This window comes from Arachis stenosperma, chromosome 6 (assembly GCF_014773155.1).
Source record: "Arachis stenosperma cultivar V10309 chromosome 6, arast.V10309.gnm1.PFL2, whole genome shotgun sequence".
Classification (NCBI taxonomy): domain Eukaryota; kingdom Viridiplantae; phylum Streptophyta; class Magnoliopsida; order Fabales; family Fabaceae; genus Arachis; species Arachis stenosperma.
Window position 1 is genome coordinate 5,867,675 of NC_080382.1, and position 26,828 is coordinate 5,894,502.

General features: G+C 32.4%; 3 protein-coding genes across 5 annotated transcripts; 2 read left to right on the forward strand and 1 right to left on the reverse strand.

The window, feature by feature from the left end:
* Positions 1-1,715: 1,715 nt before the first annotated feature.
* Positions 1,716-4,976, forward strand: LOC130933271 (protein FAR1-RELATED SEQUENCE 5-like). Of its 3 annotated transcripts, none has more exons than XM_057862835.1 (3): positions 1,716-1,817; positions 2,433-2,863; positions 4,456-4,975. In XM_057862835.1, coding segments are annotated over exons 1-3 (636 nt in total). In that variant the 5' UTR covers positions 1,716-1,816; the 3' UTR covers positions 4,660-4,975. The 3 variants fall into 3 exon arrangements, with proteins under 3 accessions (XP_057718818.1, XP_057718821.1, XP_057718820.1); XM_057862838.1 differs by lacking the exon at positions 4,456-4,975 and adding an exon at positions 2,996-4,434; XM_057862837.1 differs by having other exon boundaries at positions 1,745-1,817; positions 2,487-2,863; positions 4,456-4,976.
* Positions 4,977-9,688: 4,712 nt separating this feature from the next.
* LOC130932740 (protein FLUORESCENT IN BLUE LIGHT, chloroplastic) lies at positions 9,689-12,546 on the reverse strand. The gene is made up of 5 exons (XM_057862148.1): positions 12,327-12,546; positions 12,131-12,216; positions 11,883-12,045; positions 10,483-10,803; positions 9,689-10,324 (listed from the first exon to the last, which is right to left on the reverse strand). The coding sequence occupies exons 1-5, from the start codon at positions 12,412-12,414 to the stop codon at positions 10,122-10,124; spliced, it is 861 nt and encodes a 286-aa protein (XP_057718131.1). The 5' UTR covers positions 12,415-12,546; the 3' UTR covers positions 9,689-10,121.
* Positions 12,547-14,345: 1,799 nt separating this feature from the next.
* Positions 14,346-25,291, forward strand: LOC130933537 (linoleate 9S-lipoxygenase-like). Its single transcript, XM_057863167.1, has 10 exons — positions 14,346-14,556; positions 14,686-14,972; positions 15,500-15,755; positions 15,842-16,183; positions 16,264-16,349; positions 21,886-21,957; positions 22,042-22,340; positions 23,153-23,416; positions 24,338-24,729; positions 24,915-25,291. Exons 1-10 carry the CDS (start codon positions 14,346-14,348, stop codon positions 25,289-25,291), a joined length of 2,586 nt encoding a protein of 861 aa, XP_057719150.1.
* The last annotated feature ends 1,537 nt before the right edge of the window (positions 25,292-26,828 follow it).

A 26,828-nucleotide genomic window follows, 5' to 3' on the forward strand; every position in this document is an offset into this window, starting at 1 on the left:
AATTAATTTAAAAAATAAATAACTTTTGGTTTTAATAATAAAATTTAATTTTAATGTATTGAGAATGTAAAACGTTTTACACAATCGTTCAATTATATTCGTCCATATGAATAACTATTCCTGCAGTCAATGTAAATAGTTGTTATTTTTTCTAACATAGTACTATATAATTAGATGGTGAAGTCTCTGGTACCTTGGTTAGTGGTGGCTAAGGATGGCTAGGTATTGACCTGCCAATAATAAAATGACACTTGTCATATTCTAAAGATAGTTAGATTTGTAATTATAAAGTTAATCATCATCATTAATGCAAGATAGGTAACTAAAATATTTTTACCAGAAATAATTTTAAATATTTATTAATGACCAAAGGTTAAAAAGGTAATTGTAGTTGTCCCTTTATCACCTTTCATAGCCAATCCTCCCGTGGCCATTGCCACCAATTTGCATCGTCGCCTTCATCTTGGATAGCCTTTTTGTTTTCTTTTGGGCAAGTCCAACCCCAAGCCAAAGAAGCAATGCACCAAATTTAGCTGTTATAGAGTACTAGAAATTTAATCTAACTTAAGTTAACAAGGGGTCTTTTCATAAAGTCTTCATCCTTCTCTAACAAACCAACAAACTCTATGTCTTCGAACTTCACTTTGAATGAGGTTGAGACTCTGATCTCTGGACCTGAGAAATGAAAAGGACATGATAGTTATAGTTTGAGAGTCTACGCTGAACAGTGCCCTGAAGGGATTAAACGATATGGTTCTGTCTTCAGCTAAGACTTGAGGAGGAGGATGCGAGCACTTCGGCAATGATCCACTCCTTAGTTGGGAGGAAGAGATTGAAGAAGATAATAGGTTGGGTTTGTCTGGACTTTAATTTTTTGAGTTCAGTGTGGATTTTAAACCTTCTAACAGATTAGTTTATTCCGAAAATATATAATATTAAAACAACGGGTATGCCCCGAAACTAGCACTGGCCGGCCATAGAAGGACCACAACGGGTGAGAAACGTGTGCCAATTCATACGATCTTGTAGCAGCACAGCAACAGTCAGGGACAGGCGGCGTCGTAGAAGAGCTTCGTGCAAGGACAGGCGGCAGCGCAGAACTCCATGCAGGACCGCAATGTGATGGAACCTTGAGGAGGAAGATGAAGAACGTTGAAGACGAAGAGAGTTGCCAATCTGGACTTGGGTGGGGAACAAGTTATAGATCCAAGTCCGGCTCGGATTGGGCTGCCCAGTCTAAACATTGTCCAAGAAAAAAATCATCGGCTAGTAATTAACTCCTCCTAACTAATTCACCGTGCTTTATTAGAAAATTTACCGTGTCTTTAACCATGTCAAATCCTTAGTCAGCTGCAATTCTATCTTTTACCTGTCACGTTTTGATTGGTCTCTGGCTTTTAGCCAGCATAGCCACTGAACATAAAGGGCCACCAGAGATGGCACCTAATTAGATACACCTATAAAATTGCTTGACACAAACAATACATTAAAATTAAAAATCTTAAAAATAATACTTCTTTTATCCTGAAAAATAAAAATACAAACAATGGCCATAGGTATTTTTTTGGTGATATGACGGGCCTTAGCCCAAATAATGGCTATAGTTAATTCAATAAAAACATTATTTTAATTTGGGCTTCTTAATTTGGGCCCAACTCCTGACCCACTTTTGCACTCCGTATTTTCCTTTCTCTCTCTCTCTCTTCCCGTTTTCATTTTTAACTCCGTTTTTGGTTTTTATGCTTAGGAGAAAAAGAGTGAGCCCCCTGCTTCTTCCACGCACCTATTTCTCTCTGCTCTGTTCTACACGCTAACAAGTAAGCTTTTGCGTTAACCTCCTTTCCTCCAACCTTGTTTTTTTCATGTTAAATTATGGAAAAACAGAACTTTATGGAAAATCCAATTTTGCGGAGGAAAAATATTTGACTAAATTCTGAGGATAGTTTGATTATTCTCGCTTTGTCATGCCTGGTCTTTTGTGTTTTCGTAATTTGGGTTTAGAACAGTGTCTATTTGTTAAGGATTTTTGGACTTTGTAATGAATGGGTTATGTCTTCTTGTGGTTTCATGTTACAGATAGGTCCAATTTAGTTAGGATTATTAGAAAATTTAGGATTTTATTGGGCTCTTGTTGTGGTTTCACCATGAACTTTCGACGGTAAAGTGAGAATTTTTAATCATTAATGAGAAAATCAGTGATTTGAATATCAGATGTTTATGCTTTGTCATGCTAGTATTTATATGCTGTTGAAGTCTTGAACCATTGATTTTCTCATTATTGATGTTGCAATTGTGTGAATTACTTTCAAGTTGGCTCCATATAGTAGTTAGAGGAAAAATATATATATTTTTATATGCAAGATTTTTGTGTTGATAAGTTCAAGAGGGAATATGTTATTTGAATAACGAATTGCTTATTGTTATCTGGTTAGTGGAGTTGGAAGCTGAACTGGTAACTGCTAACGAAAGTTCTGCTGAAAAAACAGTAGGACCATGTGTGGGAGCTTCAATTTTGGAACCATATATTGGTATGGAATTTGATTCTGAAGCTGATGCCAAGAACTTTTATGATGAATATGCAAGACAGGAAGGGTTTATTGTGCGCATTGATAAATGTCATCGTTCTGAAATTGACAACAGAATTATTTCTCGTCGTCTTACTTGCAATAAGGAAGGTTTTCATGTGAGAGGGAAAAATGATAAAGTCAACCCTTATCGGAAACCACGGGTTAGCATAAGAGAAGGCTGCGAGGCAATGATGATGGTCAAAGTTAATAAATGTGGGAAGTGGGTTGTTACTAAATTCGTAAAAGAACATAGTCATCCACTGATGGGTTCTGGTGTTCGTTCTTATCGTACAACAGTAAGTTTCCCTTTCTTCAATTCCTCACATTGAGTAGATTATTCTCTATCTGTTGATTATATTTATAATGTTAGAAATTGAATGCCATTGAGTCATATTTTTTCTTAAATCCGTTGTAAATCATGATTGCAGGTATTACTTCAGGGAGATATTCTTGTCGTTGTTAAAAATTAAAATTGTGTTTCAACTCGGGGTTGTACAGTTTTACTAGTTTTGGGTGCTAGAACAATTCACATGTCAGCTTTTGGAATACTTAGCGTGATGCTGACACTATACCAGTATACTTAGTGTGTTTTTACCCCAGTCAATGTCACCTTCATGTGAAATTATGTTCCCTAACCAGTGGTATAATATACTTCTATGAGCACCAGGAGATAAAACTGTTTTGTGACAACCCATAGGTGTGTATCTGAATTTCGAAATATTGCTGAATGAGTGTTGTGACCTGGTCTATAGCTGCTGCAATTTGCTACTTCTTTTTTATCCTTTAACCCTTTTGCTTTCCTTTTATTTTGTCTTATTTTTCTAGGGTAAAGTATTATTTTGGTTTCCAACGTTTGGACCAAATTCTAATTTGGTCCTAACTCCTGACGGAATTTGGTCCTAACTCCTGACGTTTCAAATGTCCTATTTCTGTTTCAAAAAGTTTCAAATGAGTTCAATGTTAGTTAAATGTACACGAATAGTTAACGGAATGAGTGACGTGAGCGTTAACACCACTATTGTTAAGTTATATCTTCTTTTTTGTGTTAGAGAAATATAACCAAAACCTTTTTGTAACACTTCCTCTTTTCAATCTCCTTGTAAAAAAAAAATCCCAAATCCTATCAATCATCAATGCTCCAGAATCAAAGGAAAAGCTTTTACGTTGGTAGGTCGATTTTACTAAAACGTTATTAGCTCTTAAATATGCTAATTGTTTGTGTCAAATTTAACAATAGGACAATATTAAATCTGTTTGAAACTTTTTGGGACTTAAATAGGACGTTTGAAATGTTAGGGATTGAATTAGAACTTGGCCCAAACGTTGGGTACCAAAATAATATCCAAACCAAGCAGAAGTGTGTTCAGTTGCCCTTGTTGAAGATTGTCAGTTGTTTGATAGCTTAGTCTATATCAACTGGGTTGAATATCTCTGCTTCATTCTATATGATACAATAAAAATTGGCATGTTCTATCACCGAGTCTTGGTACGCATGTAGAAGCCTGAAACAGCCCTAGTGAAAAGAGTTGATCTAGTCTGGATTTCGTTGCATCTTATGCATATTGTTATAAATTATAATTATTCTTCCTGTCCTACTTTGTTACATTTATCCATTGTCTGATGCTATACTTTTGATAGATATTCTAGGATTTCTCCTGCAATCTTGAGGTGCATTTTGAAATTGATGACTGATATGGAACTTATCTTTCTTAGGAAACAAGCTTGAGTTGTTGTGGAAATATAATTTCTGAGAGCGCACCATAGGCATGAATCTAAATTGATATTTGCATGATTTTGTGTTGCCATCTTTTGTCCTACTGCTTCCTTACACATTTTGAATTTGTGAGCTTATGAAATCTAAAAATAATATGTTTTGCTTTACTATTAGGAATCGAAGGATAAGAGAATTCGACAACTCACAAAGGAACTCGAGCGTCGAGATCAGCAATGTCAGCAATATCGCAAGCTGATACTTTCCCTTCTGGAAACTGTTGAGGAGCAAAATAAATTCTTATCAACGAAAGTTGAACAGGTTGTCAAGTGTGTGAAACAACTTGAGAATGATGTGCAAAAACCTTTGGACACTAGCTAGCACTCATCATGGTTTCATTAGATTTTGATTTCTTGGTTGACTTAGTTCAAGTGTAAAGAATTCAATAACCAATATAGAGGAGGTTGGGGGGTGCTTTGCCAAAAAAATTGGGCTTCACCCAAATTCATGAGTAGTTAAAAGTTATTGGTAAATCAGCTATAAAGTAAATGTGCTTTTGTTGATAGCACTTGACTTTTTGGTGATTTTGTTTTTAATATAAATTAGAACAAAAATTGTAAATAACTTCTTTGAACTTTGACACGAGTAATTTTGATCCTATTCTGTCAGTACTGTGATTTAACCCCTTAAAGTTGTCAAAGGTACAAAAGAAACACTTTTGTTAAACAAGTTTCCTAAAATAAAATTACCTTTCTTCCCTTAAGAGATGATTTGTAAATAAAATAAAGTTTAATTATACTGTTGATATTTAGCTAGGTCTATACAAGTTAAGAGGTTTATTATTAAGTCCTTATATTTGATAAAATAATGTTAATAGGTCATTGTTAATTTTCTTGTGTTAAAAAATGTGAAATGTTTTTGAAATATTCGATTGTGTTTGATATAGGAAGAATTGGGAAATATTGTAGTCATCTTATGACATATTTCTTCGCACGAAAGTTCATCACATTGGCCTAACAGCTGAAAAGTTCGTCATGCCCTCACCCTGCATTGCGTCTTCTCCTCGCCATTGCATTCATTTGTTTTGAATTGAATAGTTTTTTGGAATTTAGGGATATTAACATTTTGAGTTGTAGTTGTTAAGAGGGATGAAGATAGAGATGTAACGAGGGAGAAGGGCGAGTGTTTCTTGTTTTGGTGATGGTGGTGGGTGTTGATAGAGGTTGTTGGGATTGAGTGGGGATGGTTTGATTTTCATGAAGATGCAAGGAAGAAGGAAGAAAGAAAGAGAAAGGGGAGAAGGGCCTCTTTGTTGATCATGATTGTTGGGATTGTGTAGGTGTGGTGATGGCAATGTGATGGTGGTGGTGATGGGAAGTAGAAGGCTGTAATATAATGTGAAGAATGGAAGGGCCTATTTTAGTCTCAAAAAAGCAAACTATTTTGTTTTAATGTGTATTTCAGTTTCTAACCATTTTGTTAACATGCCACGTCAACTATTAAACGGGTTCCATGGACTAAATTGTCTAACATATTTGATGATTAAGACCCAATTTGGCATTTTTGGATCGCTGAGGAATATTTAATTGAATAAAGGACAAATATGTCTGATCTTTTTTTCGGACATTTTCGTCTCCGAAAAATGGAAAATATATTCATGTTCTTGACATCTTGGAGATGTGGACATATTTATCCATCCGCTAAAATTACTTCGTTGGGTCTGACGGAAAATGCTGACGTGGCTCCCGTGGTGCTGACCTGGCCGTTACGGGCTGACACGTGGAATGGGCTTTTGAAAAGAGGACGGATTAATCTCTAGGAACCAAAACGTCGCTGTTTCTCCCCCACCCCTCGAAACACACCTTAATTCACATAAGCAATACCCATAACACCCATGTATGAGTTTCTGAATTACTGAAAACACTAAGAAGGCAAACGTTTAGACTCCTTCCTCCCTGTTTCTCCCTCCAAAAATTGCACTACGTAGAACGGTAGAAGAGCAATCGGTGTGGGGTGAAGTTGTGGTTGGAGGCAAGAAAGAAGGTTATTGTTGAGGTCATCGCTGCCGTCTTCGTGAGAAAGTAAGATCGCCTTGCTTAGCGATGAAGTTTCTGTTATTGATGTATGTACTAAGGGTGAAGTTATCATGTGTGCATGTTGACAGTGTGTGTAACAGTGGTGCAATGTGGTGTAAAAATTATTTTTAGAACGTCGTGTGTAGGACTAGTAGGAGGGATTGTGTTAGGGCAGCGGGGTTTCATTCATAAATTTTAAATCTATCCTAATAATGACACATAGTTGTTCGTTGGTCAATTTCAGATGGTTGATATTTTTGTGGTGCCGGTTTTTCACCATAGAGGCAACTTCGTGAGAGGAAGTGATGGTGCACTGGTTTATCAAAATGGTAAGGAAGAGGGATTCCCTGAGATAGACCTAGACTTTGTGAACTTCGGAGACCTTGTAACGTTATTTAAGAGTTTGGGATACCAGTCATACAAGGCAATATACTAGTATGATCAATGCAGTCTAGAGAACTTATTGAAGAAACAACAGTTTCTTGAGTTCCACATATACTTTAATCACCCCGGTGATGCTCTAGAGGTTGTAGATGATGCTGGCAAGAGTGGTGATGGCGAAGTGGATGTGGATGAAATTTCAGAGGAACTAAAGACTTCCTCTTCATCGGATGACGAGTACGAGAGCACAGAAGATGTCTTATATAAACCTCCCCCAAGAAGCCGATTGCAAAGAGGCAAGGGTTGAAGGAAAAATCTAAGATGCGAAAAAAGAAGCTGCAATATGGTGCGAAGGGGAATGCAAGAGGAGAAAATAGTGAGCACGCTAAAACAGGGGCAGGTGGTGATGGTAGGTTGCAAGGGGCTGATGGGCCAAATGATCAAGAATGTGGTGGCAATAGGCCTGAAGTGGTGCCAGATAATGCAGTGGTAGAGGAATTTTATGTCAGTGAAGCCCCAACAGAGCTTGAGGAAATCATGTTTGAGTACGTGTCTGAGAATTTGCATACACCCATATCATCCGAGGATGAAGATAACAACCACAAATTTCCTGAGTTTGATGATCACTATGCTCACGATAAGGGCAGATTTGAGTTAGGACGAAGTTTGCAACTGTTGAAAGGTTTAAAGATGTGGTAAATGACTCATTCATTGCCGAGGGGAGGGAGTTGAAGTGGATCAAGAATGATAGAGAGATGGTCAAAGTGGGCTGTAAGGATAATGAGTGTTCGTTCTTGGTTCATTTGTCATACAACAAAACCCTGCAGTATTACCAAGTTAAGACGTACTAGCCAGAACAACCCAACCACACATGAACACAAGGGAGGCAACTAAATTCCTAAGAGTGGAATTTTCATTATCTCCCCATCCTAAGATGGTGTATAGAGCAGTAGTGGAGGCCAGGGATAAGATAATGGGAAACGAGAAGGAACAATACAAGAGAACGAGGGACTATTGTGAGCAGATTCTAAGTAGTAATCCAGGATCATCCGCAAGGCTGGAGCTCATGCCAATTCCAGAAGCCCCCTGTGTTCAACAAATTATACGTATGCTTAGATACTTGTAAGAGAGGGTTCAAAGATGGGTGCAGGCCTTTGCTGCACCTGGATGGTTGTTTTCTAAAAACGCATTACATGGGCTAGCTTCTAGCAACAGTTGCGCAAGACGCAAACAACCAATTTTATGTTGTTGCATACGGGGTAGTCAGAGCTGAGACCAAGGATGCCTGGAAGTGGTTCCTGACTAATCTTCAAGAAGACATAGGAGATGATGCAAATCATGGCTGGAACTTCATATCGGACCAACAGAAGGTAAGATGTACTCATGGTATAGTCATGTACACTTCAGATATTATATTTCTTAACTGCATTGCTATTCCATTATGAAAATGTTTCCTGCCACCATTCAATGCAGGGTTTATTCCCTGCCATAAAGGAGGTCATACCACATGCAAAGCTACGCAACTGCGTCATGCACATGTGAAAAAATTTCATAAACCGATTCAAGGACTTGTACATAAGAGAGGTTGTATGGGAGTGTGCCAGATGCACTACAGTTGCGAAATTCAAAGAATGTATGGAAAGGCTGAAGGCAGTGAACCAGGGTGCTTGAGATTGCCTCAATAAGTTTGAGCCAAAAACATACGTAAAGGCTTACTTCTCGCATGGGCCAAAAAATCAGGGACGTATTTGTCTTTTACTCTATTTAATCCTTCAAAAAATCTCTTATAATAAGTGCATCCGAGTTCGAGACTTGACTAATATTAAATGAGCGCCCTTAATATTGGGTGTGTGAATGTATAGTGTGTTTACTAGCTAATTTGGTGTGCCTTTTTGTTAAAACATCACGAAAAAGCTTAGTTGTCGGAGTAATTCTTTAACGCACCATTATATTAGAAGCTTACACTTCACACTTGATGTCATGTTTCTTAATAATTATGTGTTCAAGAAATGAGATATAAATACAGATCAGAAGGAGTATGATTATTATAACTGAATAAGAAATCCAAGTTTAGCATTCCCTACATACATGAGCACTTTTCCTCAATGTGTAGACATGGCACGCAGTTATACACCGTCTGTCCCAGGATTTGGGGTTATGCCTTGGAAAATAATAAAAATTTAAATTCGCATAGCAATAGCAATATCAAAGTAAATGACACGAATATTACAATTCTAACCTACAAGTAATATTTCCATTCCAAGAACAGAATCAACAGCATTCTCATTTGTATCAATTATTATTTATTAAAACTGTTGCTTTTGACAAGTAACGAAGTATGGTTAGAACTTAGAAGTTTCACATAACATTTTGTTCCAATGAACTGAAATGTATCTGATATAAGATGAAAATAAACTTGGAGACAACAATGTACCTCAATGAATTCTTTACTGCAAAAAAACGTGGGTTCAAGCTCAATGAAATAGGTTCTGATTTTCTAGGTTCTGATTTTCTGGGCAGCATCTTGAGAGCAAGAGCTTCACAAGAAGCAGATCCTAATCCAGATATTCATGTCTCCCAACACCTAAGTGTTTGATCCTTGGTGGAGCCGTGGAGGGACAAAACTGGCAATGCATATGAGTTTCGAAAATTCTACATAATACAAGGTACATAAAGACCAATATAAAGGAAACAGGTAAACATGCAAGCAGAATGATTGAACCAATCAAGCAGCTAGTTCATACTTACGAAAGTTGGTTGATAGAAAAAGAGCGCGAATGATGCGAAGACTCCATGTTGAGCTCAACATTCACTTCCAATTGACTAGAACAATGCCGGAAAAACATGGAAGGTATGCTGGCGCTATAACAACAATATTGACATGATAATAAATTGGAAGCAATAATGTTGACCTTCTTCAGATTAGAGCAACTAGATAACACCAAATCCTTGAATTGAGCACTTGAAATATTAATCCTCTAAGGCATAAAGCAATTATTCAATTACAAACTCTCAAGGAACTACAACATTACTTTTCAAACATGATACAATCAACGATCTCAAATTTCTACAACTATCAAAATTCAACTTGCAAGGCATATAGCACAATAATATAGTTTCACAAGATTTGGAGAATCAATGTAAAACCTCATCTATTGCTTCTATGTTAACTCCCTTGAGATCATGCAGACCATACATCCTTAATGATTTCAAAAAGGGTATGCACAACATCGACTTCAAATGGACAGTTTTAGCATATGAACTCTGAGTCAAGAAAAACGTGGATTTGGTAGAGCCAAAATCCTTGGGAAACACATTGTGGCTAGCCATCAGAAAACTCAAACTAATTCTAAACTCGGTACATGTAAGGAATTTCAGAGTGACTGATTAGTCCTTTTCAAGCCTTGCAATGTACTTGTCATAGAATTGACCTGCCCTTTCAAGATCTCCAAGCTCAGTGTAACAATCAGCAATTGCTCCAAAAGCTTCTGTGTTCCCAGAGTCCTCTCCTTCTCTTTCAGAGATGGCCAGAACCATCGAATGATACTTTACAGCATCCCTATATTTTCCCTGTCTTTGAAGTGAAGCACCTGAAATACGCATGTAATATTTACATTGTGTTCATGGAGCTGGTTGTAAAATCATTCACTCAATAATGCACATAAAAGTTTAAAACACATACACATGAACACACAGAGGGAAAGCCAAAGACAGAACATTTATGAGCAAAACAGGAACGATAACAAACCTAGACCTCTAGCAGCTTTTTTCTCCTCAATAGGATCGTTCAGATTTTGGGCAAGTTCAAGTGCAATCTTAAACTCAGTAAATGCTTTATCTGGCTGCTGATTCCTTAGATAGTTCTTTCCATTTTTCAACTTAGAAATTAGTTCCTGCTTCTTCGGGTCAACAATAACCTCATTATCAGGTATCCTACCACCAACAGGAGCATAGCTCAAGCTAGGGGCGTAGGACTCAATTTTAGCCTGCTTCCTTAAAGCTTGATTGATCTGGAGCAACTGCTCATTCACCTTCTGTAATTCTGCCTTCCTTTGCCGGGCAAGCAACCCTGCCATAAGATATATGGTTTCAAGAAAAGCAAAATACAACAATTATGAATGAGTATACATTAAATGCATCTACTGTAGTTTAGCAAAAGCACTAGTTAGTATAATTTGTGATGTACAGAAATAACATATCAAAGGATAAAAGCTACTGTTACTTTTTCCTATCAAATTATTTTTATTTATGTTTTCTTCTATTTCCTATTTTCTTTCCCCTTAGCTTCATTAGGGTGTCTTCTCTTAACACAAATCCCATTTATTTCCCAGTGATTCCCTCCCCCTTCCTTTTTTGGTCTACAGCAGAACCTCTCAACTAACAAGGTGATGTCTTCCAGAGTCCCACCTCCCAAACCCCAACAATAGGCAATCCCTTGAGAATCTCTAAGGAATCTGGTGTTCATGGAGGCGTGTATAATAATAGCACACTCTGGTGCACAAGCATCCCTCGTTAAGGTACGGTTCGGGAAGTTCCGGACCCAACGGGTGTAATGTAGTCCATCTACCCTAATAAAACAAACACTTGAGAATTTCTGGATTCGACACAGGTTTGCAAATTTCATGCTTCATATAGATTACTCCTAAACATACTCTTGTATTTGTGTATCTTAAACAAAGACAAAACGATAGCAGATGAACTAAACCAACAAATAAAAACCAACATTTGAAACACAACAAAGTTGTACTCTATAAGTCCTTGTAGATCAAAACATAAATGTTTGGAAGGGAGACCGACAGAAACTCAATTAAGTCTTTATATTGTATTTGATGTAAAATATACTGGACTGGATTATGTCTCAATATCATAGTTGATTTAAGATAAATATGGAGACTGAAGATAAATTTGGAATTTAAAAAGTTAAATAAAAGTATTTCTGGAAAGAAATATTATAAAAATTCAATCTCCGTCCCTAAATTTCAGTCTTCTATCCCACTTTTTGAAGGTATTAAAAGTACTAAATTTCTGCGAACTGAAATTTTAGTTTCAATCTCTGATCACCAAACACTGTACTCAGTTCCAGTCTCCCAGTCTCAGTCCCAAGAAAGAAACGCAGCCAAACATACTTGGAAGCTCATACAACCTTACCTCCTACAGTAGCTCCAATGAGGGCTACTGCTAGCAGTATCGGCATATTGAATAGAGAATTATCAGCCTCACATGTTTCGGCCAACGCTTTGGAAGGAACAGAGTACATCAAAACATTGGTGGCCACAAACATGAGAGATGGGAACCTTTGTTGTATGTGTTCCTGAAGAGGCATGGCAATTAGGCAAACAATTCCAATCAATTTGCAAACAGAACTCACAAACATTACAATACACTCAATCACTAACCATCGGAATTCGAACTCCACAAGAAGCATCATCACAAGTAACTTTAAGGCAAGGAACAAGTTTGAAAGAAAGGCAAACGAATTTTCCTGATTCATGGAGAAATAAGAGTTATCACTGTCTTACAAATCTGCAACACACTAAGCTTAGGTGAATTAAGGAAAGATTTGCAAGTAAGATAGAGAGAAGAGAAACTGACGAGTAAAGTGGGGCTTGTTGTGGTCGGAGAAATGAGGTTGAGGGCGAGGGCGGGAGAGGAAGGTGGGGCAACGGAGGACCACCGCCATGAGCGACGGCGAAGTGGCGTTGCAAGTTGCAAGTTGGAAATGGAGTGAAAGGATAAACGCTTCCTGTCTGTGTGCTGCTCTGCTGGGTGATGACTGATGCTGTCTCGTTCAAAAGTTTAGCGACTGCATCATTGGGTCCCTCTCATCTTTCTGTATTTTTCGGTAAATATCCAAATTACCTTATTATTTTAATTTTCTTTTCAGAAAAAATGAATTAGATAATTTTAAATTCTAAGCATTCTATCGTCATAATATTCACACATACTATACATCCAACATTAAGACCTTGTTTGGGAGAAAATAGAAACTGAAAAATTAAAATTAAATTAAGTCTTTTTTATTATATTTAATTTAAAATAAATTTAAAATTTAAAAAATTAAATAATAATATTTTTAAAAAAATAATATTAAAATTTTAATTTTTATCATCAAAATTTTAATTTTTAAGAGATTTTAAGGATTAGTTTAAATAAATAATTTAATTAAATTTAAAATATAAAAATTTAATTAAAAATAATTTATAAATAAATTACTTTATGTTTGAAAAATTATCATAAAAGTATTTATTTTAAAATGATATAAAAAATAAGAGTGATAAATAATTTTTGAGAAGAAGAGAAGTAAAATTTTTTAATTTTCTCAAAAATTCTTCAAAAATTTTTTAAAAAGTTAAAAATATATCTAAAAGAATTATATCAAACACCCTTAATATAACTTTCTATAACTCAAAAGTATTAAAAAAAATAGCTTTTGAAACTCTTAAAATGGGCCCTAATTCTCGAATTCGGATCTACTTATTGTAATGCAAAGATCGTTAGTACTAGGCCAAGGCTTTTTGTGCTGGGAAGGCCTTTGTTTTCGTATACTAAGTAGGCCTTCTTGACCATATTCCAGGTGAGGCTTTCAACAAGGAATTATCAATGTAACATTGGGCCTTAATATAGACTTAATCGGAAGCTCCTATATTATGCCAAAAGATACATGAACGAAAATAAAAACTTAGGCCCATCAATTTGGAAGTGGAGAATCCAAAAGCTCTAGCTGAGACTTGAGAGTTGAGTTGAGAGTGTTTTGGTCAATACTTTGATACTTCATGACCAAAAAGCAAAAAAACAAACCACTCTGTCCATTGGTTTGTATATGAAATTACGAACAAATTGTAGCTTTCATTCCGCTGACGCACTTTATATAATGTGCACACACGCATACATACATAATGTATATATGTATGCACATTGTACGTATAAATATGCTACTTGTATATTAAAATCAGTCACCAAATTCAGTTACTAATATAAAATACATATTAGAATATAAATATACATTAAAATTTAATTAAATTATACAAATATTTATACACAAATACATTAATGACTAATTTTGATGTATAAATAATATTTTTGTTGTACATATACACCATTGGTCTATTTTACAAACTGTTGTAAAGAATCTATGATTTTAGTATGTGTATTGACCTGAAAAATAAAGGAAAAAGGTACAGTCTTCTGCTAGTTATTTCTAACTTGGTTCATGGAGAGAGGTATATTAGTTTATCAGATAAATGAAATTGGGACAATTTATTAAAGAAATTCATCTATTTTAATAACCACAAGTTTTAAGCTAGATTAATCTGTGTTTAGTTAGGAATTTCTCAACCAAAACTGAAACTAGCAAAAGTTAAAAAGTAAAATTCTACCTTGCCTGCCACCCCAATGGTAGACATTAATACCTGAAAAAATGGATATTTTCCAATAGCTAGAACAGCACTTCAAGGCAAGCAAAGTATCAGATACCAAGTTATTAACACAAGGTAATAATTCTTTCAAGCACACTATTAATTTATTATTACTTGATTTGGCCCTAGAAACACTCATAACATAAAAGAATAAAAGAAAGTAAAAGAAGCTAAGCCACAATTATAGAAGCATGAAATGGAAGGCCTAAAAAGGGTTTCTAGCATGAGGAGGTGCTCCAATGTTGTTAAAACCAAAATTGTCAACAACTTGAATCCAATTTGCCATGCTGGTCAACAATTGACACTCAAGGGCAAGTTCTTCATTACTCTCACTCAGGATCAAAGAAAATCAATACCTGGAAAATTCATTTCTGTTCAGATTTACAGTGGCACAGAAGTAGATCCAAGTAAGTACATGTTCTTTACATTAGTGTATGTTAATCAGAAATTTTAAGTTAGTTTAATAACTTTTTGATAATCAGAAATTTTAAGTTATGTTTTAAAAAATTGTTGTGTTTGCATTGAAATTTGAACAGTAACAGGGAAAGGGAAGCTAAGTGAGAAGGCAGTTCTGAAACATGATGGGACAAAAAAACATGACAATGGGGATGCAAAAACCATGATATATAAAATTAGAATAAATGTTTATTCACATTTTGGAACACCAAGAGCTTTTTTGATACAGAACCGATACAAGAAGAGATTCTTCCTTCAATCTGCATCAATTGAAACTTGCAACAATCATATCATTCACTTTGATTGCAATTCTTGGGTGTATCCAATCAAGAAGACCAAATCCGATAGACTCTTCTTCTCAAATGCTGTAAGATATTCAACCTTATAATAGCATTTTTTATTCGAGTTTTTTGAATAAATAACTATTTTGCATGCCAAAAAATTACAATTTTGGCAAAATAATTTTTAAGAGATGTAAATAACAAAATGTATGGCCTGTAAAAATATGTTTTATTTGACAAAATATACTAATAAATTGATTAAATGTTTGATTTAGCCTATGAAACAAAATATATTTTTAAAATATAATTATTTATATTTTTTAGATTTGTTTTTGTTAAAATCATAATTTTTTATAATATCAGACATTTTTACATATTGATAATATAAAATAATTTTATACTGTTATTCAATATAATTTTGTTTAGACAATGAATTAGGATGCTAATGAGTTATAACTCAAATGACATAGTTTTCTTATACTTATTTAGAGGTCACAGGTTTAAGTTTCACTCCTAACTTTAGAAAAAAAAAAGAATCAGGGTGGAATTTTTAACTTTTACAGTTTGCTTTGTTGCATGATTTAGTTTCTAAGTTGTTGATGAGTACATGCAGTGCTATATTCCAAGTGAAACGCCAAGGGCACTAATGGAATTAAGAAAGGAAGAGCTTGAAAGATTGAGGGGCGAGAGTGATGTAAATAGTGAAAGTGAAGAAAGGAAGGAATGGGGAAGAATATATGAATATGATTGCTATAATGACCTTAGTGACCCTGAGAAAGGTGCTGAATATCTTAGACCTATATTGGGTGCTTCTTGGTTATATCCATATCCTCGTAGACTAAGAACAGCTCGCAAGCCTAGTGCCTCAGGTAATTCTATTTAATACCAAATACTTGGTTATATCACATTGATTTTCATTAATAATTTTGTTGAATTTTTCGATGGAAAATCTCAGGTCCAGCAAATGAGAGCCGGCCAAGGAATTTTGAGATATATGTTCCTTCAGATGAGAGATTTAGTCCAAATAAAATGAAGGAACTGAAATCAAATTCTATACATGCTCTTGCACATTTCTTGTCACCCAAGGCAGCAGAACCATTACTTCATCAACAATGCTCCAAAAGCTTTGAATCATTTGAAGATATTCTTGACTTGTTCTCTGCCTCTAGGAACCAAAGAATTGAAGGGTGGGTCAGAGATAACTTAAACAAAATGTTACCAATTCAGAACTTAGAGGAAATTATTCGTCTAATCAAGAATAAACCATTACAACTTCCTATACCTGAAATATTATCTGGTAAGAGAGATAATGTACTGATGATTAAGTGGAGCAAAATAAATGTTATTATTAGATGTCATTAATTATTTGTATTTCAGAAAATGCATGGGTTTGGAAAGATGACATTGAGTTTGGAAGACAAATGCTGGCTGGAACCCACCCTATCAAAATCCAATGTTTGAAGGTACTTCCGTGCTTTAAACATCATTTTGTTTGTCATGAATAATCTTATATATGATGCTCTGCTGAACTCCAAGAAAAATAAAAAAGCTTTAATGCATGCCCAAGAGACTATATATTCGTGACAAAAGACTAAAAGAGGAGAATAGGAACAAATAGTGTGTAATGGAGTGGGATAATAAAGATTTTCTAAATATTTTTTAAATAATAAAATTTGTAAATATGCTACATGTACATAAAAAACTAACTATTTATATAAAATATATAATGAAAATTATTAAAGAGTTATTAAAATTTATTATTTTTTACCATCACTTTTAATTATCAACCTAATTTTTTTAGTCTAGTAATTTAATAATATATTTTAATCTATACTTTTAAATATTAATAATTAACTAATAACTAAAAATAATAAAATTTGATAATTTTTAAATATTCTTCATATAAAATATATATTATAAAATATATATTATAAATAAATTATATAAATATATAATAACTAATTTATTAATTATTTTTTTATATGTATCTAATATTTTTTTATATTATTTAATATTGTTAGTAAAACCTTTTTTACCTCTTTCTTTGGTTACTATGGTATTTTCTCTCTCTTCTGGGTGGTGTGTATAAAGACATGTTTTTGTGGTATCCGATGTTGCACCGTTCTATAATTATTTGTATAGAACCTGCTTTGTTTATTCACATATAATAAAAAGTTGAACTCTAATTCATTCTTATGAATATTCGTTCCGTTTTTGTTTAATACTTATTTTTATAATTATTAAAATTTAATAAATAAAATTAAATTTTAAAATTTATATAACTAACATTATATACATAACATAAATTAAAATAAAAATTTTAAATATAATATAATATTATTAATTATTTTATTAATTATTTAACGTATATTATATATTAAAATTATATATATTTATATATATTATATATATATCGGAGCAGGTAGAAACGGATATTACCTAAATTCGACTCCTCTTTTCACTTTATCCAAAATTTTATTCTGCTAAAAATTCATTCCAATAAAAATTTATTTGGGTCGAACAGATAAGGAAGGAGTGGATATCCTCCAATTTAAATAATGTTGTCATCCTATTTGTGATTACATGTGCTAACATAATTGATAATACATATATTAAGAAATTTAAGTTTTGAAAATGAGATAATTGTTAAATTGACAAAACAAAAATTAATTATGATTGAATTTATAATTTTTATTATGTATATAAGTTTACTTTTTTTAGAAATGGATTTTTTCAATTAATTGTTTAGTAAAGTATAATTTCTCATTTTATATTTTTTAAGTAAGACTAAGACAAAATAAATAAAAAAAGATATTAAATAATAAAAGATCGTACTTTACTAAATAATTTAAAAAAAATTTACATCCAAATAATTTATTTAATCAAATTCAACCCAAATTGTTACAATATATTTCTTGTTTATGCGCTTTTTCTTCTCATACATTAATGTTGCTATTGCCTCTTCTTATTCTCCTTCTTTTTTCTCATTGTTCTTTTTTGTTATTATCCTTGTCCTCACTACCACCACCTCCTCCTTCCTTTCTCATTTGAATTTATTTTTCTCTTTCCTTTTTCTCCTTCTCCTCATTTATTTCTCATTTAAATTTATTCTTCTCTTTTCTTTTCTTCTTCCTCTGTAATCATCGTCGTCGTCAATGTCGTTTCTTCTTATAGGTGAATTACAATATTTTTTTTCTTTTTTATTCTCTTTCAAATTTTTGCATATGTAAGATTTCAATCCGATAAGTGTGCATTTAAATTTAATTGAAAAACAATGCTCTTAAAAAAAGTAAGAGCAACAGAAAAAAAAAGAAGAATAAGAAAAAAAATACAACATTAAAAAAGAAATTTCTGTATTTTTGTAGCAACATTTTGATGTCAAAATTAAAAAATTTCGGTATTTTTTATTTTTGGCAAGAATTCAATTCAATAAGTGTGAACTTACACTTATTCAATTAATTAAGATTCTAATATAGTACAAATATATTCATTCAAGTAATTTCGGTATTATGTTGTAATTTTTAGTATGCAATTTATTTTTTACATTCATTCAATTAAATAAGATTGTAATATATGTTTATCTAATATGATAAGTAATATTCCTAAAAATAAGAAATTAAGAATAACAATTCAAAACTATTATTCCTCGTCCTCCTCATCATCATTATCATCGCCATCATCATAATAAGCCAAAAAAAAAACATTAAAGTTGTGTTCTTGTAGTTAAATTTGGGTGTTAAAATTTAAGCAGTTTTAGTATTATTATTAAGATATTTTGGTGTTATTGTTTAATAAATTTTGTATAATTCAAAACTTTTCATCCTCTTCTTTTTCATTATTATCGTCTTTTTTTTTCTTGTCTCACATTCTCACAATTTTTCTTGTTTTACTCTCTTAACAAGAATAAAAAAAACAACAAAGTATTGTCCTCTGTCATGTATCATGTCTACAGAGACCGTTTATATGTAAATCTCGTTTGACCACCTCATAGATGGTCTTCTTAGGTCTTCCTCTGCCTTTCACCCTTGTCCATCTTCCATCTCATCCACCTGTCGGTCTTCTTCTCACAGTCCAAACCACTTGGGACGCAATTCAACCATTTTTTTCACAATGGGTGCTACTCCAACTCTCTCCTTTATATCTTGGTTCTTTATTTTATCCAATCACGTATTATTACTCATCCATCTCAAAATCTTCATCTCTGCCACACTCAACTTATATAATGCTGCAAAAAAATCAAATAAAAAAAAGACATATATAATGTTGCAAAAAATCACCAAAGAGATAAAAAGAAAAAAAAAAAAGAAAAATGCAATAACTACACGAGACGAAGAAAGAATGCAAAACAAAAAGAAGAGAAAACGTGTGATGCCTCTAGAAGTTGGAACGTGTCTACATGTTAGTGTTGCAAGTGTGAGGAGTGTTGAAATTAGTCCCACATCAAAGAAAGTAAGGGAGAATGAGGAGTTTATAAGATGAAAGACCCTTTAACTTTACACGTTAAAATTTTGAGTTAGATATATGTTATCTCACTTGATACTTCTTCGAAATTTCTCCGTCCAGAGACTGATTTTTGTTAGATTTAAACCAACTTAACTGTCAAAAAAATTTAAATATATACATTAGAAAAAATTAAAAAAATCTACTTCCAATCTTTTTAGTTTAAAAATAATTAATTTTTTATTTTATTATTTTACTTACTTTTTATTTTAAAAGAGTTTGATCCAGCTATATCTTCATCGGGACTCTTCTCCTCCATGTAAAACGCATTGTCCTAGAAAATAGTTTACTAATTTATTACTATTCTCGAAAGTCGAAACTATATATAGTTATTTTCCCAGTAACTATAACTCTATAACTACTACTATTCTGTCCAAAAAAAAAAAAAAATACTAGTCTATATATTTACTCCGTTAAACTATTAAACTGAAGCTTTCAGCCACACTTCTCATTTGTCGTCAGTGATTGAACACCAAAGTAACCGAAGATGGCATCCTCACCCTCCAATAACAATGAGGAAACACATACCCATCCCATTGGAAACCCGGAATACGATCGCATCATGGAGCTGGAAGGTTACCATGGTAATTTTCGTCATCGTAGACACTGCAAAAACCCCTTCGTTTACGTTCACCTCATAACAGAAAATATCTTCAACGGTTCTTACCACACACTAAACACCGTCCTCAAGAACCTTCTCCGCGCTAAAAAAAACGGTTACTTCAGCGAAGAGAAAATTGTAACTCTAGCACACCAAAATGCCACTCATCTCGCCAATGGAGTCATGCTATCAACCTATCTCAAGGTGCGAAAATGCAACTATATGAACCAAGAAAGCCTCCATCTCGCGCCAATGCCGAGGGTGACCGATCCCATTCGGATCCCGATGGCCTTCGAGCTCGCGATCTCAAAGCTTGGCAACTTCCGCGTCAGCAGTACCGTCGAACGGAAAACGGTTATACCTACCGCGAACGCTGACCGCGCGAGCCGTTTCTTCATGCAAGAAGGTTATGTTTGGAGCGACTCTGTTTATGCTGAAGCCGTTGATTTTGCTGAGAAGTTAGGTTTGATATTCCAGGCGGTGGATCTGATGGTAAACGTTGGAACGGGATGGTGGCTACTTCGTCCTCGCTGGAATGGTGATTATTTCTTTGAGCTTCTTTGCGCGCTTCCATCTGATAACTTCACTTGCGAGGGGGCAATTTTGTATAGTCTTTTCATGTGTAATGGAAATGGAGAGCCAGAGTACTCGATTTCCGATACGTCTGTTCTTGGAGATCGTATTTATGGATCCATTCTGCGAGCGCCGCCTCCTCGCTTCAATGTTGATTCCTTCAATGCCGTTGAAGTAGTCAAACCGACTCTTTGATATTTCATATGTCTCCGAAAAATTTGAAATTAGTAGATCTTTGATTTTTCATACATGTCCGTGTTTATTGCTTGGAGCTTTGTTTTTGTTGTTCACTCTTTTGCTACATTTTGAGTGAAATGATTCTGATGTCAAATGATGAATGAGTGAGATTATTTTTCCTCTGTTGTGTTGATGAATGTCAATCTGTTCAGAAAGTTTTGTGCGTATTATTATTATAGTAGTTCTGAAATTGAGTTAATTTGATTCTGGCCTTCATTAATTTCTTGGGACGGAACTTAGTTGAGATAAAAGAGATTATGACGTTCCAAATTTTTTATAAAATAATTAGTAATATTTTTTAAAAGAATAAAAAATAGGTTGATTCGAATATTTTACTACTTAAAAGTTAAAACATCTAAATATAAAAATAAAAAAAATCATCTAACAAAATAAAAGATAAAGATTATAAAAACACATTGGCCGTTTTTCTATTTGTATTTTGCATGTTTTTATTCAACCAACAACACTTTTTTTTCTTTATCTTTAACTTCAAATACAAAAAATTATGTATTTTTTATTTATTTAATTTAATATTACTTTATATTTTACTGTTTAATTAATTTAATTTTTATATAATAAAAAATATTAGAATTATTAATATTATTGTATTTGTATAATATTATAAAAAAATTCAATAAATATTATAAATTACTAAAAAATTTAATTCTAATGTAATTATTGAAGATTTTAAATCATTAAAAATTTAAAAAATATCATTATAAATTATTTTATATTTTTTATTTGTAAAATTATTTATTTATTATTTTATTAAAAACAAACTTAAAAAATAATTATATTTATAAATTTTAATTTAATATAAATATTATTATTAAATTTTTATGTTAAATTTTGTGTCCTTCCAAAATTTTGTTTTATGCTCAGCCGCTGTCAATTACTATGTTTAAAACCTTGGATTATAGTGGATGCAAGTTTTCAGGTTATAATACTCTGCTTCAAAATTATTTTTCCCAAGAATAATGCTACTATTTCATCAACACAGTGCATGCAGAGTTGTATTGTTTGTTCAATAAGAGTTGTATAATCAAAACTGCTGGCTGAATCGTTGCTGTTTTCAATTCACCTTTCAGACACTCCCAACTCAGAGTTCAATAAAACCATCATTCATAGAACAGAGGCTTGAAGGATGGACAATTGCTCAGGTTAGTAACAACAGTCTAGATTATCTCATCTTAGTTATTGCTTTTCTGTTTCCTTTCTTTTTCTCATTCCCCAAGTGATGACAGGCACTGAAGCATGGAAGATTATTCATGCTTGATCACCATGACTACCTGTATCCATTTCTGAACAGAATAAACATAAATGGGGTATGTGCCTATGCATCAAGGACATTCCTATTCTTAAGGAGTGATGGGATGCTTAAGCCTATGGCTATAGAACTTAGCTTGCCAGGCTCATCTATAAGCAAGGGAATCAGCAGAGTGTTTTTCCCAGCCAAACAGGGAATAGAAGCAGCTCTTTGGCAGCTTGCTAAGGCTCATGTTCAAGCTAACGACACAGTTTATCATCAACTTATTAGCCATTGGTGAGTTATTTAACATCTTATTATTTGAACACCGAATACCTCATGGTGGAGGTAGAGTTCAAAGTAAAGGTTCAACTAAAATTGGAGCTGAATTGGATATAATAAAATAACAAAAATATTATTAATACACCAAAATCAATCACTAATATATTTGTGTATAAATACATGTGTAATTTAATTTATTTTTAATGTGTATTTATATTCTAGCATGCATTTTATACGGATGATTGACTTTAGTGGCAGATTTTGGTGTACACTTAGCATAATCCATAAAATAATATACGAAAATATTTGATAACAAAAACAATTTAGTCAAAATCAGTATTTATTTTATTTAGCATTTATTAATTGCTGCATTTATTAATTGTTGCATCAATTAATGAATTATTTTTTTTAAATATATTTATATATGAAGTATATATTTCTTTTATGATTTGTTATTTTAAATTTATTTATCACTAAAAAATTGCACCAGTTTAACTTTAATCAATTTCTTTAATTTTTTACCAATTTACGGTCAAATGATTTTTATCTTCAACCGGACTAATTTGATAGTCAATTCCCAATTATAATTGAATTAATTGATTCGGTTCGGTTTTTATAATTATATTTTATTTATTAAAATTATGGATAAACTACCAAAATCAACCTCAATTTTTTAACATGTTAACAAAGATATCCTCTATTTTTGTTGACGTAAAAAATGTTTATCATCAGCTTATTAGCCATTGGTGAGTTATTTGACATCTTATTAGCCACACAACATTTACTTTTCCTGCATTTAATTTTAAATATCTCGTGAAAATTTTCAGGTTACACACCCATGCAGTTGTTGAACCATTTATCATTGCCACCAAAAGAAGGCTAAGTGTGATGCACCCAATTCATAGGTTATTGAATCCTCATTTCAAAGACACAATGCATATAAATGCCTTAGCAAGAATTATCCTTATAAATTCAGGAGGAGTTCTTGAGAGAACACTATCATCTGGTGAAATCTCCATGCAATTATCTTCTGAGCTCTATAAAGAGTGGAGATTTGATGAACAAGGACTTCCTGCTGATCTAATCAAAAGGTATGTTATATTATTATTACAAACTTATTCATGTTAATTACTTTGTTTTATGGTGAATTTTATACATGTCAATATATGAAAAGTTAGGTTTTTACTCAATCTAATTTTTTTTATTTCTCTAATTTACCCTTATCCTTTAATCAAATCCTTACATTGTAAAGAATTTGTAGTCAAGTCCCTAGAGAAATTTACTATTGCAAATGTTTTTGTTGATAAATATATTTATATTTTTGACCTTGCAAAACTAAATAGTAATAAGAATTCAAGGTAATTGAAATACATGAATTGGTCATATTAAGCTCTTTTAAGAACGTTTAAAATGCATTTTTTAAAGATGTTTTTTAATAATTAAAATTTAGTATATATAATCGATTAAACCGTGTTATTTTTGTCGAATTAGGGACAAATTAATTTGATCGAAAAGATAGTGAATCAAATTTTGAACCGGTCTAAATTTTTTTTTTTATAAAAATGATTATAATATCTTTTTATAGAAAATAAATTTTAAAAACTCTAAATCCTAATCCTATGATGGCAATAGAATTTAGGATTTTCAAAATTAATATACATAATAGGAGCATTTTAGTTATTTTTTATAATAAAGATATTGTAGTCATTTTCTATAAAAAAAATATTAATTTAGATTAGTTCAAGATTTGATTCACCATTTTTTCGATCAAATTAATTTGTTTAACCTAATTTTGACAAAAATAACACGATTTAATTGATTATATGTGTTAAATTTTAATTACTAAAAAATATCTTTAAAAAAAGACGTTTTAGACGTCTTTATCTAAATACTCCTTTTAAAATTTATTGAATTTATGTAAACTATATACATCTAATTAAAAATCTAGTCAAACTATAATTAAGAATATAACATATAATTAAAGCATAAAAATAACCGAATTAATTTTGCAGGGGAATGGCTATAAAAGATGAAAACAACCCAAGTGGGGTTCAACTTCTCTTGCAAGATTATCCCTATGCAACAGATGGGCTTGAAATTTGGGTAGCCATAAAGAAATGGGTGAAGGATTTGTGTTCATTCTACTACAAAGATGATGAGTCAATTAGGTCAGATGTTGAACTTCAATCTTGGTGGTCAGAGATCCGAACCATTGGACATGGTGACAAGCACAATGAGACATGGTGGTACCAAATTGACACAACCTCAAGTCTTGTTGAGTCACTAACAACCCTAATTTGGGTAGCTTCTGCCCAGCATGCTGCCATAAACTTTGGACAATATGCATACAATGGATACCCTCCAAATAGGCCTACATTGTGTAAGAAATTTGTCCCAATGGAAGGTATTTTGGTCTACATAATTTCATATAAAGCTACTTGATTCTATTTTCTATTTACATGCATCTTTATTTTTATGGTCCTATTTGGTGAGTGTTTATTAAAAAACTAAGCCAAGAATTTTGTTGTGTCTTACTATCTGATCTCCCTTGCTTGCTTCTCTAATTTGATTCATACTTGATATATTCAGGTACAATCCAGTTTGGTGAGTTTCTGAAGGACCCAGACAAATACTTCCTAAAGATGTTGCCAAATAGGTTTGAGATGAGCCTTGTTGTAGCATTGTTTGATGTGCTCTCAAGGCACACCTCTGATGAGGTCTACTTGGGCTGCCAGCTGTCACCTGGTTGGATAGACAGTGAATCTATTCAAAATAGGTTTGCAGAGTTTAAGGAAGAATTGAAAGAGATTCAGGCAAGGATCTTGGAAAGAAATAGAGATCCTAAGCTTAAGAACAGGCGTGGACCAGCAAAGATTGATTACACTCTCTTATATCCTGACACCTCTAGTTCTTGGTCTAGAACAGGACTCACTTGCAGAGGGATTCCTAATAGCATTTCAATTTAACTTGTATATAACCTTTTATGCATGGTATTTTTGCATTGTATTTGTAGGAGTAACATTCATTTCCAAAATTTATTGATATTATATTTAAATATAGAATGGTGATAAATTCTTATTAATATTATATTTTATGTTGCTGAATGTTTGTTAAGAAAAATTATTTTCTTACAAAAGCAAAAAATTAAAATTTAATTAAAAAAGAAATATTAAAACATCAAATCAATCAAGTAATTATCTAAACTTAATTGTAGACATATTTAATACATAAAATAAATATTTTTACATATTTTAACTCTACATAATTGACGTATTACATTATTTCCATTTAATTTGAAAAATAATTATATAATTCTAAAACATATTTAAAATATGTTTTAAGAAATATTTATTATATTTTAGTATACTTTAAATCAATTAAATATACAATTATTTCTTGTTTTAAAGATATGAAAAAATGAATCTATTATACAGAGGGAGTGGATAGTGGGGCAATTCACTTGTTAGTCAACTATTCTAGTATTATGTAAGAAAGAACTAAAGAAATGATATTGTCACATGTCACGAGGGGTGACAATGGGGTATCACTTGCCACTAGAGGTAACAAATGGATGCTGGAGTATAGGGTTCAAGTTTTATTCTAATTACATCTCGACTCGAATTTTACTATTATAAATCTTTGACTTGAGTTTTAAAGTGATTTTTAAAACTATATTTGAAGTTTAAAGTGGTTTTTAAAATTAATAGTTATTTAAATTTACTTTCGAAATTATACTTTAGGACTCATAAGAACTCATAGTAGTCTTTTGGACAATTTCTGTTTATCACTGGACATAAAAAAATTGAGATGAACTGATTCTTATTATACTGACATGCCAACTGCTAACGTTACAAATGAAACTTTGGTCTCTCCCTTATTAAAATTCTAATTTCCAATCTTTGTTCTTAAATTCTCTTTCTCATTCTCTTCTTCTTTAATTCCATTCTCTATTTTTACTTTTTCAAATCTAATCATCAATACAACAACAATGTAGAACAATAGTAGTTATTTATCAACAAAAACATAATAAATCACATAATATTGTAGAATAAATAAATATAAAATATAATATAAAATAAAACGTAAATAGAAGACTCTAATTTTAATATTTACTAATATATTTATCTCATTATATTAATAGAAATAACTTATATATTTACTACTATTATATATTAGCAACGTATGAAAAAAAAGAAAAAAAAATTTGTATATAGACAATATATAGAGAGAAGATTATTGTTATTGATGTGTATTATTTCATACGTTCACTTCCTCTATTTATACATATAAAAGGTATTCCTTTTCAACCATCATTAAATTTATTCTCTCTTGATATCTTTCAACATTGTAAATATGAACCACCCATATTAAATTATGGTCATCTACCTCATTTGATCTTATCACAACACTCCCCCTTGGATGACCATTTAGGATTATGCCTCATTAAAATCTTACTAAAGAAAAATCCAGTGGGAAAAAACCTTAGTGAAGGAAAAAGAGTAC